Consider the following 13031-nt stretch of genomic DNA (forward strand, 5'->3'; position numbering starts at 1 on the left):
ACTGGCAGCCAGTAATGGTAAAATCCATGGCAGGACTGGATACTGCTCGTCTAAAAGGAAAACTAAGCCCTACCTGATCTTTCCTATTCTACAGTATGAGTATGATTATTGCAAACCAAGTTTAAAAAAATAAAACCGAGGCCCCATTCTTTCGCTTCGAATACCTGGTGGCTGACTGACGCTAAACTCGGCTATTAACAATGGATTAGTTCAGTTATACTGCTGATTGATTATCCAATATACCTTAGCAGGCAAGGATCGACACTATCTCCACGTTTCCATGTTGGCAACCGAGGCGTGTCCTCCTTTCGTTGCATTTCATTGGAGGTATATAACGCCTGTCATTTCGCCTGACCAGTCAAATGTCTTTATTTGCGTGCACAATCGGAAGTGTGCTTCTCGTTCAGCGTTTCCCTTCGCTTTGCCAGTCCCGACCCGCCTGCAATTTCTCGTTACCCGCCTCTTCATTTCTTTCTTCGGCTTCGCCTAGCGACCGTCATATTGGCTGTCACGAAGAGGGAAGGCACTGGCGAAATAGGAACGGAGGCCCGAAGAAAGAACTGGCCCCGGATCAAGTGGACATTCCAGCTGACCAGAATTATGTTGGATTCGACATTACTTTTCGCGTATAAAAGCGAACACCAGGAATGAAAACCGCCTCCTTATTTACGTGTTTTATTGGCCTTGGTAGAACAGAAGTGGGATAGCGACGAATCTTACTTCTTTTGATAGCCATCTTTTTCAGACAAAAGAGGACTGCTCTGTGATATTCCATTAAACGAAAGGTAATTGGAGTTTTTTTTTTTCTGTTAATACATTTTGGTGATATTTGTTCATTTCTGTTGTGCGTAGCTGTAGGTGTGTGGTTTTTGCTCCTCCGTTACTACGCTAATTCGATATAATGTAACGGAACTCATGCGATGTGACAATCGATTCTCAGCCTGTTTCCTCCATGAGATCCACTGTAACATTCCAACATCCTCTGTCCACGCTACTAGCGGAATGCGCTCAAGTGATGCATGAAGTTAGCTCGTGGGACTATTGTTACTTACATCTTCTGCAGACTCTTCGACATGTGCATACATGGACACATTTCTCAACACTCCGTTTACAAGTCTAAATCATAGACCTTTGTGCTATGTATCATATCCTTTTGACAGTTATGTCGTTTGACGAGATTCGTTACGCTAATTTCTATGGATAATGTAGACAGCCTAGTGTCTGTTTTTAATAACTTAAAAGGATAAATGTACATCAAACCCTTTGAGAAAATATTCATCCATTTTACCATCACTCATGTATAACACGGTTATTCTACAGTATGAAGCAATTTCAAGGCTCTCGCCTTATCCAGTGAAAGTGGAAGGAGAAACATCACGTCAGCGCCGGTCAGGTGTAGGCTAATGAAAAGCACAGCTCGCCAAAATGTGTGTTGCAAAAGATTTCCTCTGTGTGTTATTGTACAGACTTCAAGTGCTTGCTTATCCCATGAGCATCTTAAATTGTTCCGTATCTAGTTTGAATACACAGCATTGTGACATCTAAGCATCTAATATATTCATCCATTCCATTTATCTACCGGTTTGTATGAGCCAGTGGTGTACATTCGCATCATACCTGTCTCGCAAGGAATAAAGAGGAGATGAAAATGTGTTTGCTCTTTCAGTGAGTGAGACCAACCAAGCCTAGTGACGAATATGTGTAAGTGAGACAGGGCAAACTCATTTATCCTCCTCTTGAAAGAGTGAGGGCTTCCGCCCTTAATGTTGACCTTAAGCCAGGCCACTCATCTGGACCCCAAGAGAATAGGCGTGTCAGAGTTGTGGAGAGAAACTGTAGATGATTTGTTCAGGGTTTAATATGGCTCCGTTATGTGGCTGCGTTTTTTAACCGTTTCCTTGCCTCTGGCACAAAAACGCATCAGTGGTATTATGTCCTTGTGGAAGTCCATTTCTTTGACCATATGTGGTTAAGGTGGTGCAATTGTCTTGTTCCACGCACAACTGATTCACTGCTTCCCTCGTTCACTGAGGAAGAATGACGACGCTTCAGTTCGCCGTGCAGGATTTTCTCTGTGTCAGAGCGCATTGATGATTCAGTGTTTAACTGAAGAACGGTTGCTCATTTACTTACAATGATTGCAGCAGAATGAACTGTGAGCATCACTTCTCTGAATATTCTGAATCATATGTGTTCATTTTTGAAAAGCACATCGGTTGTTCTGGCAATATTTGGTGTCAAATTCTTGCTCATCTCGTATCTTAACATGAATAGAAAAGGCTTGCATCTAACAGAATTTCTTCTCACTTTCTCCATCTCACACTCTCACCACCCATTCCTCTAATCTAGGATGAATGGAAAGGTGTTCATATGTGAGGGTTCTTTTAATACCAGACAAGCATCTGCTGTATTATTTTGGGATGCACTTTTGGAATGCTCACCACATTGCTTTGATGCCTAATCAGAAAGGAGCCTTGCTAATGAGGACACAGGCTAGGGGCAGATTAGTTAAATGACCTCCTTGTACACACAGTCTCACACACACACACACACACACACAAACGCACCCACAAGTACGCACATACACACGCGCACACGTGTATACTCATGCGTACAACACACACACAAACGCACCGACATGTACACACATACACACACACACATGTACTCATGCATACACCACACACACACACGTATACTCATGCACACATCACACACACACACACACACACACACACACACACACACACACACGTGCACCCTCACTGGCAGCACTTGTCACTTCAGTCACTCTGATCATTAATAAAAACCTTGTAACACCTTTTTATTAAAAAAAAATAGGATTATAAAGTAATCCTCTTTGTATGTGTTGTAAGGACACTTGGAATGTAATGGAGCGACTGTCTTTAAAGCATCTCCCAGGCTTTCAGACACGTCCTAAACATGAAGGTGTTGACCAAAATGTCAGTCTCAAAGCCTATAAAATGCAGTAATCAGAATGATATTACTTTTGCTTCTAAGTGATTATGTGTTGTGTTTATTAAAGCTTGAGATGGTGTTAAAATGATGGATTTTTCTTGAGACTTTGTGAATACTGTTTAATTGGTTTTAATTCAAATGATTCCCGTGTAACTACTAAATAGTTACATATTCCCTGTTGTATAAAATCTGAATTTGATCATTTCTGTTTGGGGTGTTAAACCAGAATGTATGGCGCCACTCAATGGGACTTGTAAATTGACTGTTGGATTGACTCTACTGTGGTGCGTTGTAAATCATGAATGAATGTGGTTAATTCCATTAGGGAAAAACATGCTTTAAAAAGTGTCACCCAGGATATTTTTACCGACTTTAGCAATTTTTACCTTGAAGTTTTATAAAACGTGACAGCGACTTTTCCAGTATCAAGAATTAAATAATAAGACAGTTACGAGCTAAAGTACGATAAGAGATGCTCGTATACCTTTGACAAATGTAGGTTACATTTATATCAATACAGAGAGAGTAATAGGTTAAATCTCCACAAACTCTCTTAAAATGCTAATTCACCCTGAAGTACTCTAAGCTTTTGAATTGAAGAGGGGGAAAAAATGCTCATCTCTGGAGGCATGAGCTGGTGTCACAGTTGTCCTCATCAAAGCTTTTTCTTTTTTTCTTTTTTTTTTTTTTGGACAGTGCTGTGGAAGACACTGGTTTTATCAGCGTTATTGTTATATATATTGAAATTGAACTCTGGACCGAGAAGATCCGCCATACGGAGGTGCATTAGCTTCTCAAGGACATAATGTGGATCCAGCCCTCATCCAGCCCTTATTAAAGTCCTCTTTCTCAAGCCGAGGATGACGTAACCTGTTTTAAAACCTTCCTGGGAAAGTTCATTAGGACACCAGCGCAGCGTATCACCTTAGCTGGAGGTGCTATCTGGATTTGCCTCTTGCAACGTGTGTCTCTCTGTAAGGCTTTCAACTCACGACATGTTCAGTCCTTTGAAGGAGAAGCAGGCTATTCGTACGTGACCATTTAATTAGGAGTTTGGAGAAGGCAGTGAGGGTTTTTTTTGAGGAGAACTTCTGCACAGCACATTAACAAGGCCTGAAGTAGAGACTGTCAGACTCTCTTACAAATGCCACGTCTCAACGAGACACACAGCACGTCCAGTTTAGGCTATCTGGCTCTTGACTTTTGTTTTGTTGCAAACAGCCTGCCAACTTGCCAAGTTGATATTCAGTCACATTAAGGTCTCCATAACTCTTTCCCCTGGTAGTCAGTGAAGATATCTTCTAATACCCTGTGTTCTTGAGAACTGGAACATTTTGACTGTGGAACACAAAATCTCGGTATTCTTGCAAGCTGGAGCTTTTTCTTTGTTTGTTTGGGTTTTTCTTTTTTTGTTTTCTGGGGGGGGGGGGGGGGGGGGGGGGTGGGGGTTGTTGTTTTTTTTTTTTTTTTTAACATGATTAGCAAAGTCAAGGAAAAAATATGCCAACCCACATGGAAAAACATGGCCTTTTAAGATGGGTCTGATATTGCGGCGCATTTACCGAGGCATCTGGAGGCAAAGAAAGCGGAGATTGAAAAAAAAAGAGGACTGTGTGAAATAAAAGAAGAGAACAAACTGTTTGTTTCCCATACCCGTTGCACGTGTCAAGTGTTTGCTGCAAGCTACGCAGCGTAGAGGTAGTCAGTGAGTGTAGAGACACAGTCAGCAACTCGCTCATGCGAAAGAGCTGATTCAGAGAAATAGTTTATACATGTTCATATGTGTACAAAAGAATGTGAAGTCAACACAATGATTGTTTAATAGGTCCTTCACAAGTGTAGTTAAGTGGAATAATGCTCACTAAACAATGCAACTCTTTGGGTGCGGACACGGAGTCACTTAAGCTGTACTTATAGCTCTAGTTCCTTTTGTATGGTGACTACTGTCTGTTAGATCTTTCATAACATGCTGTTTTTAGGAAGGTTACATTGAGACTACTTCGCATAGACAAGGCTGTGTAGAATGTTTGGTTTCAAGTTTTTGTTTTTACCGGTGCTCAGTCATTGTGCTGTACTGTGGAAGAAAGACCAGAACAGTTCTAATTTGGTGACCATGTTTTGAGACCAAAAATACACGTTTTAATCAAGAGAATCTAGTGACTGAATGTCTTTTGCAGTATTACTGGTAAGGTCATAGTGGCAGGAACCTACAGTTTGTGTTGGTTAGTGTTGGTTAACCAAGAAGAAGCATCTTGTCTAATACAGTATCTCTCACACCTCATAACTAGAAATCATGTCATTGGTAGCTTGCAATTTCTCTATCAAGTAAATCTGTGTTTATTCAGTTCTGCAATGGCACAGTTCTTTAATTATGGACAGGCTGTTTTCCAAGTGGACATGAATAAGTCTATACTATGAACCAATGTCAGAGTGTAAATCTGTGAAAGTTTTTACTTAAACAACAAACATATGATATAAAACCAGATTTTGAACATGATCAGGACTTTGGAATCTTATCATAACATAGATTCGTATAGAGCATACCTTATTCATTTAGGTCAGATGTCTGTGGCTTTGAATTCCACCTTAGCCCCTTGTGTGTGTGTGTGTGTGTGTGTTTGTGTGTGTGTTGTGTGTTTGTGTGGGTGTGTGTGGTTTTTCAGCTCCTCCCTGGCACCATATAATGTGGGGAGTAGGGGCATTGTTTAAAGTAACAGAAAGAGGAAGTGGTGCCACCCACTGAGAGACCTTAAGGATGACATTTAACCAAAGTACACCACACAAAGTAATGCGAACAACACTCATGTGGTCCTATGAACCAGTGCTAAGAAGCATGTTGTCACCAATAATCAAAGTTCTGGCAGTGCCATAATAAACACGAAGCCGAAGACACGGGATTTGTGGCATGGGCGTCTATAAAACAATATAAATGATCTAACCATTTCAAAAAGGTTTCCTGAAATGACACACTGTTGGTAGAAAGAAAAATCAACAGGGCATTGGCCCTCAGGAACCAGAACTGAACAATCTTACATAACTTAGTGTCATAACCACCTTCATTTCTCTTTTGTTAATGTAAACCACATCCATATTTAACAAAGAAATGAACACAGGCAAAAAGTTTGGCACTTGCCAACATTGATAACACGACCAAAGGTTAGTCAAGATGTTTGCACTGTACCAGTCACCAAGTGTGTGTTGCTGATATTGTTCATAATGAAAGTGTGGGCAGGTGCTGAAAACCATAGTCAGTCTGGTCTTTTAACGCTCTGCACTCCATCTTTGGTTAATCTAAAGCCTGAGGAATTTTAGCTCTTCATCAGTTGATCATGTTTTACGTTTTCTAATATGACACATAGACACACAGACTATGTAATAAAAGCTTGTTGTCATCACCACTGCCGTAATTTATGTGCTGTTTACCGTTAGATTTCAGGTGAGCAGTCCAGGTTTTGCGCATGTTTTATGCATATTAGTTGCCATACCTTTCAAGGAGCGACTTGTCATGCCAGTTTCAAATGACGTGTAATTACATTCTGAAGACAGATGAACTACCCAGATGTACTGGAAGTAATGGATAAAACGCTTTGGACACATGACACATTGTGGGCACACAGTGCTGTGGACAAACAATGAAAACTGACATCTGGTCCGTTAACAGCAGCTCAAGAAGAAACTTCCTGTTTTTAACTCTGTCTGTTTCACAGTGCAGCCCACGATAATCAGTTCTCTCTGCTACAACGTGACCTTGTCAGTTCTTATGTTCCCCAAAACGGTTTGATGGGGTCTGTTAGGTCGGCAGTGAACTTCTGTCAAATATTCTAATTTTACATTGTTTAGCATGTTTCTATTTGATTATGTGGTTTTGAGACAATTTTGAGTATTCTCAGCAATTCGTTAGTAAAAAGATTGGCCACACACTCAAGATTAGTCTTGAGTCTTAGTTTCCAGATATTAAATTCATGTCTGATTTCCTGGAACTATTGGGGAGGGGGTTTGTTTTGTTTTGTTTTGTTTTGTTTTGTTTTGTTTTGTTTCATTGCCTTGCATTGCCTGATCTCTAGTTCAAAAAGGGCCAGTGGTATTTCAGAGTGAGTGGGAGGAACTGAAACCAACTTGTCTGAAGAAAAAGACAGATACAAATTGAACTGACTGTCATATGTTGTTAACCTTATTTTACTTATCCACCCCCACTCTCTCCACTTGTGTCTTAATGCAGGTCTGCTATATGTACCTGTCCATTTTGTGTCTTCTCTGTGTCTATGTGTGTGTGTGTGTGTGTTATGTCTTGACAAGGAAAGTTCTTGGTCAGGTTCAGACTGGCTCTGTAATACAGTACATACCAACAGATCAGCTGGGAGCAGATCCCTGAGTTCATTTTTAGCTGTGGCCTTGTGTTCTTGCACGTCTGCTTGGAAACACCATACTTAATGCGCCGTCCCACACGGTCTACACACCCAGTATGCACTTTACTGTTGCTGCATCCAGTCTCTTCTGCACCTTTGCCTCCAAGACTTGAAAAAAACAAAATATTCTCAAAATTGCCTAAACAGCCACTGTCATAAATTACAGATCTTTTCATCTGATATAGACATAGTTTGCTGGCATGTTAAGAGTCCCCTTATTAAATTGTTCCTTTAAGCTTCAACAGTCACACACATGAAGTTCACACATTCTGCTGAGTTGTGTTTCCTAGTTGCTTTAATACCCATTTCATTTAAATTGTTTATGAAATTAGTAAGATTCTTCTGTCTGCCCAACAGGTCCTTGTGTTGCATCTATGGAGAACATGGTCAAGATGTGGAGCAATTTCAGGAGTCGATGCCAAACCCTCTTCCACAACCGCGGTGCGGAGTCTAGTTCACGCACCCTGGACGTCGATCGTGTCCAGTGTGCAGTGAACTTGGGCCGAGGAGCACGCCCAGTCGAGTCCCACAGATCTCAGGCCTCCACATCCTCACGGAGCTTGTCACAACAACCACTGGTTAATGGGGCTCGGCGCAGTCACAACTGCGTGGCAGATGTTCCTCAAATTGTAGAGATTACTGTTGACAAAGACAACGAGGACTTGAGAAGGGGCCCTGGTGGAATCTCGCTCACACGGAGAGATTCATACTCGCGGCATGCGCCTTGGGGAGGCAAGAAAAAACATTCGTGCTCCACCAAAACTCAGAGCTCTTTGGAGGTCGACAGACATTCTAGTCGAGCAAGGGGAGGTATAGGTAGAAGGGAACGTCGCTACGCGGTCGGCTCCATCCAGGAGATAGGCGATTCAGGAGGAGGTGGGCGTAGCGTAAGTACCCGTTCCTTGCGCAGACGGTTGAGGGACACCGTTGGCCTCTGTCTGCCTCTGCCAACTCACCGCCAGTCCAAGTCAACCAAGGCCCCAGTTGCCTCCAAGCGGAAGATCCACTTAACAGAGCTGATGCTGGAGACATGCCCATTCCCACCTGGCTCTGACCTAGCCAACAAGTGGCACCTCATCAAACAACACACGGCTCCTGTCAGCCCGCACTCCTCCACTGCACTAATGGATGCCTTTGATCCCCTGCACACTTCCCCCGAGGATGAGGAGGAGCGATTGCGCGAGCGCCGCAGGCTTAGCATTGAAGAGGGAGTGGACCCTCCACCCAATGCTCAAATACACACTCTAGAAGCCATAGCACAGAGTTCCTCACTTTACAAGTTGGGACCGAAGATGACCCCAGGTGTAGGAGAAGGATCAGGGGAGGGCCGGAGCTCTGGGTCCGGTGGCTGTGGTTCTGGCGGCTCATCCGGGATGAGTATACAGGCAGGTGTGAGTGTAACATCTCAGCCTGCGGACTGGGACTCTGAGGAGGACACAACCACCCTCTGCTTGCAGGCTCGTCGGCCCAAGCAGAGGCATGCCTCTGGGGATGGCCATTCCTCACGGCAGCCTGGGCCCTGGAAAGTCCACACACAAATTGATTACATTCACTGTCTGGTGCCAGACCTACTGGCTATCACTGCACTGCCCTGCTATTGGGGCATAATGGACCGTTACCAGGCAGAGGCGCTGTTGGACGGACGACCAGAGGGAACGTTCCTACTACGCGACTCTGCTCAGGAGGACTATCTGTTTTCCGTTAGCTTCCGCCGCTACAACCGCTCACTCCACGCCCGGATTGAACAGTGGAACCACAACTTCAGCTTTGACGCACACGACCCATGCGTCTTCCACTCCTCCACTGTCACGGGCTTGCTTGAGCATTACAAAGACCCTAGCGCCTGTATGTTTTTTGAGCCACTGCTCACTGCCCCTCTACACAGGACCTTCCCCTTCAGTCTGCAGCACCTGGCACGTGCTGCCATCTGCCGTCGGACCACCTATGACGGGATTGACGCTCTCCCGTTGCCGCCAGCATTGCAAGACTTCCTTAAAGAGTATCATTACAAACAGAAAGTGCGTGTGCGGTGGTTAGAAAGAGAGCCACCACTCAAGGTCAAGTGAGGTCTTGCTTTTTATTTTGTATTTTTTTTTTGCTTTTTTGGGGGGGCCTCAGACTTGCAATTTGAGTTTGTGGGGAAAGAGCTATACTGAACTCTAGCTCTTTTCCACAATTGTTTTGGTTAATACTTCCGTCACATGGAGTACATATGTATGATTAACCAGTAAACGCTGTCTGGCAAACACATGTGTTTTAACATTGAGCCGACTGGGAACGGAATACTGATGTGCACAACTCTAAATTGTACTGGTTGAGAAATCAGCGGCTGGTATGAAAGCATCATGGATCATTTGTCATGAGTGCCAGCTAGCACAACAGCCTTAGGAATCAGAGCATAACGTTCCATCGAAATCAGTCACACGTTGGACTGATTAATTTCTGGAAAATGGCTTTTTTGCATGTTGTAGCACATCTATCTCGGGATTCCGACTGATATCGCTAGAAAAAAAATTTTATTACCTCCATTCGTTTGTTAAAATCAGCGTTTGAATACATATTGTTAGAGCTGCAACCACAAATCGCCACATCATGGAGCCCAAAACTAGCCGCTAGCTAACACGTTGGTGTGCTAACTGACATTCATCAGCAACTTTGGTCTGAACAATTCTTAACAAGTGTAGGAACTTATGGATATATTCTGAAGTCACACTGTTTGTCAGTGCTTCAGTCAGTGCAAAATCTTTTATTTATTTAAGTATTAATTCACATGAAATGCATATGAGAACGTGTGAATTGCAGGCAGTGTTTACAGTTAATGTCAGTCCTTTGCTTGTATTGACCTTACTGAACCAATACCACAATGATAATTAAATTATTCCAGTATGTTTATTTCGACTTAAAAATGTTAACCGACAGTTCAAAAAGTTGACCAAGACTCCCCCGAATGAATTACGTTATAATGGAAAACTCTAATCCATCCTAGTTTGGAAAGAGAGGAATCTACTGTCTACTGCAGTAATCGCAGAGATACAGTCACGCAGATTTCTGATAGAACCTACTTTAGCATGTTTTTAGACATGTTTCTATGACCCCTCAAGACCCTTCATTTAGTCTGTTCTGTCGCATGAGAAATGTAAAAAAAAAAAAAAGTGATATTCCATTGGCACTTCCCAGTGTTTGGTGTCCACCCCCTAAAACAACAAGCAAGAGTCACTAGTCATGAGGTCATGAATGCTAGTTCCCTGTAACTCAATATTGGCAAATTAGATACATGTATTGTCTGTACATTTGCTAAGTCATGTCAAATGTATCAGCAGTAAGTCTCAAATGTTGTACAGTGCCCCTCCCAAGAGCTTTTAGCTTTCCCAAGGCTGTACCTGCTAAGCCTAGTGATTATGGTAAAGTACCCAGTCAGATTCACACATCTCAGCACAGAGTGTTTTTCCAGTGTAAAAATGAAGGCAGGCTGATGAACGAAGCGTCTGAAGAGGGAAAGAATGTCGTCAGCTCTTGCTGCCCTGCACCACCCATAGGAAATGAGACATACAATGTTTAGACTGTTTTTTTTTTTTTTTTTTTTTCATCCTTTCTTTTATTGAGCACATGCCATATGACGTCAGGGGTGTTACTCTATTTTGATCTTTCAGATCTTACTCATCTTTTTTTTTTTTTTCTTTCTTTCTTTTTTTTTTTTTATTTTACTGAAGTCACTCTTTGTGAACATTTGTTTTCTTTAACTTTCTTTTCTATCTGCGAGTTGTTCAAACGGAAAGACACTACTTGCACTTTAACTCTCGTTTGTGTGCGTGGTTCAACAAAGGAAAAAAAAAAAAAAAAGATAAATGTGCAGCAAGCTCCCAAAATCTACAGATCCACAGAATTTAAAGACGGAAGTGTTCCCGTTCATATTCTCCCGTTTTGTCTAAAATTACCCTCAGTGTATGGAGTTATGACTTATCTCAGATCTGTGCTCTGCTCTTCATACCTCCCTAGAATTCCGTTCTGGCCATAAATCATAGATTGTGCTCTTAATTGTAAGTGAACTCACTTTTAAGATAATGCCACTGAACTGAACATTCAGTAGGTCCATATAGATTATCCTGACTTCTAACTTGCATAGTTTCCATGATTTTTCAATGTAAAAAAACATCTTGTGGTTCCTTATTACATGGAGTATTATACCAGAAAGATACCATGGTTATGAGTGTTCTTAATATTTCAAGGGAGTGTTTCACTTTTTTATGTTATGAATGAGGCTATGGATCTGTGTGTGAACTGGTTGGTTCCACCTGTGTGTGTTACTTTGAGTGTGTGTACCTTTTCCCATCTTTAGGCATGAAGCAGTGCCTCTTGTCTAATTTGTGTGCACTAGTGAATCTGATTCCTTGAACAGTGAAAGAAAGATAAAGCTCATAACAGAGGTTCTATTGAAAAAAAAACAAAAACGTTTAAATTAGGTGGTGTTGTATTTTAAAACAAGAATTGAACAATTCAGTGTAAAATGATGTTTTCAGTGATATCACAGGATGTTTTGTGTGTGAGGGTGTGTGTGTGTGTGTGTGTGTGTGTATGGGGGATCCTTACTGGAGGCTGTTGAAATAGGTCAACTCTTTCATCACATTGTATGATAGTGGAGGAAACTGTGCAATATCTGTACTTGAGTGTCAGCGACCAAAGTTGTCTAAAAAAAAAAAAAAGAAAATGTTTCCTGTATGTTTAAGAGAAGAAGAAATAGATGACTCTCCACCATATCTCTGAAAAACTTTTATCAAAATGTATAGGAATGCAGTGTAAACATGTTGTACGTGTCGACGGCTCGTCAATCACAGAGGTGCATCACTTCTGGCCGACGTTTCGGTTTACATATGAAAAGTTATCATTGTACTAAGAGCAGGACAAAAGCCCAACCTTGTTTTTCTCTCTTTACGCTCAATCTCTTTTTTGCACTAATACCTACTCACAGCAACTCTGTGTAACTGCCTTGTAATCTAACTAGCACTACGTCCAGGATTCAGGTCAACGTTTAGGTTAGGGAGATTGCTGTAAGGGAAAGCAATCGGGTTTGCCGTACATTATGAAGGGTTTTATATGGAAATGATCAATGTCATACGCTGTGCCTCACAACCCTTTCACTTACTCAGGCAAGTTCTTAACACAGCAAGACAAAAACAAAAAAAAAAACAACAAAAAAAAAAACTACCTTCCATTTTTGTCCTCAGAGATCCTTAACATTACACGTTACGGTCCATTTCTATCACTGACCGTAACAAAACAACTTGAAAACGTTTTGTTTTTGTTTTGTTTTTTTTTTTCTCACAGACAAGGAGGAGATGGTCCCCTGCCATTGCACTTTTAAGCTTGGCTAAGTTCAGCTCAGCTTTGGAGATGGTCTTTTCCACAAGTTATCGCACACACGCACATGCGTTCTCTCTCTCTCTCTCTCTCTCTCTCTCTCTCTCTCTTTCTCTCACGGACACAGACATGCATGCAGCCCAAATCATTTCAGTCTTTCTGTGCCCACCAGTCAACAAATAAGTGTCTACTTACTGGCATAGTCACACTCTGCCCTGCCCTATGGGCACTAATCACAGGCTAAATTTACTGCCGCCGTCTAAATTTACCGCCTGCTAAAAAGACCACTCT

The 13031-nt window shown here is 42.0% G+C and overlaps 1 protein-coding gene across 1 annotated transcript; it reads left to right on the forward strand.

Moving 5' to 3' along the window:
• Window positions 1-705: 705 nt before the first annotated feature.
• On the forward strand, window positions 706-9451 carry socs5b (suppressor of cytokine signaling 5b). The gene is made up of 2 exons (XM_030771892.1): window positions 706-785; window positions 7743-9451. The coding sequence occupies exon 2, from the start codon at window positions 7760-7762 to the stop codon at window positions 9449-9451; it is 1692 nt and encodes a 563-aa protein (XP_030627752.1). The 5' UTR covers window positions 706-785; window positions 7743-7759.
• The last annotated feature ends 3580 nt before the right edge of the window (window positions 9452-13031 follow it).

This window comes from Chanos chanos, chromosome 4, assembly GCF_902362185.1.
Source record: "Chanos chanos chromosome 4, fChaCha1.1, whole genome shotgun sequence".
Classification (NCBI taxonomy): domain Eukaryota; kingdom Metazoa; phylum Chordata; class Actinopteri; order Gonorynchiformes; family Chanidae; genus Chanos; species Chanos chanos.

What these genes read in the sequence shown, in the direction of transcription:
- socs5b (XM_030771892.1), top strand. Translation starts at nt 7,760, where the DNA reads ATGGAGAACATGGTCAAGATGTGGAGCAATTTCAGGAGTCGATGCCAA.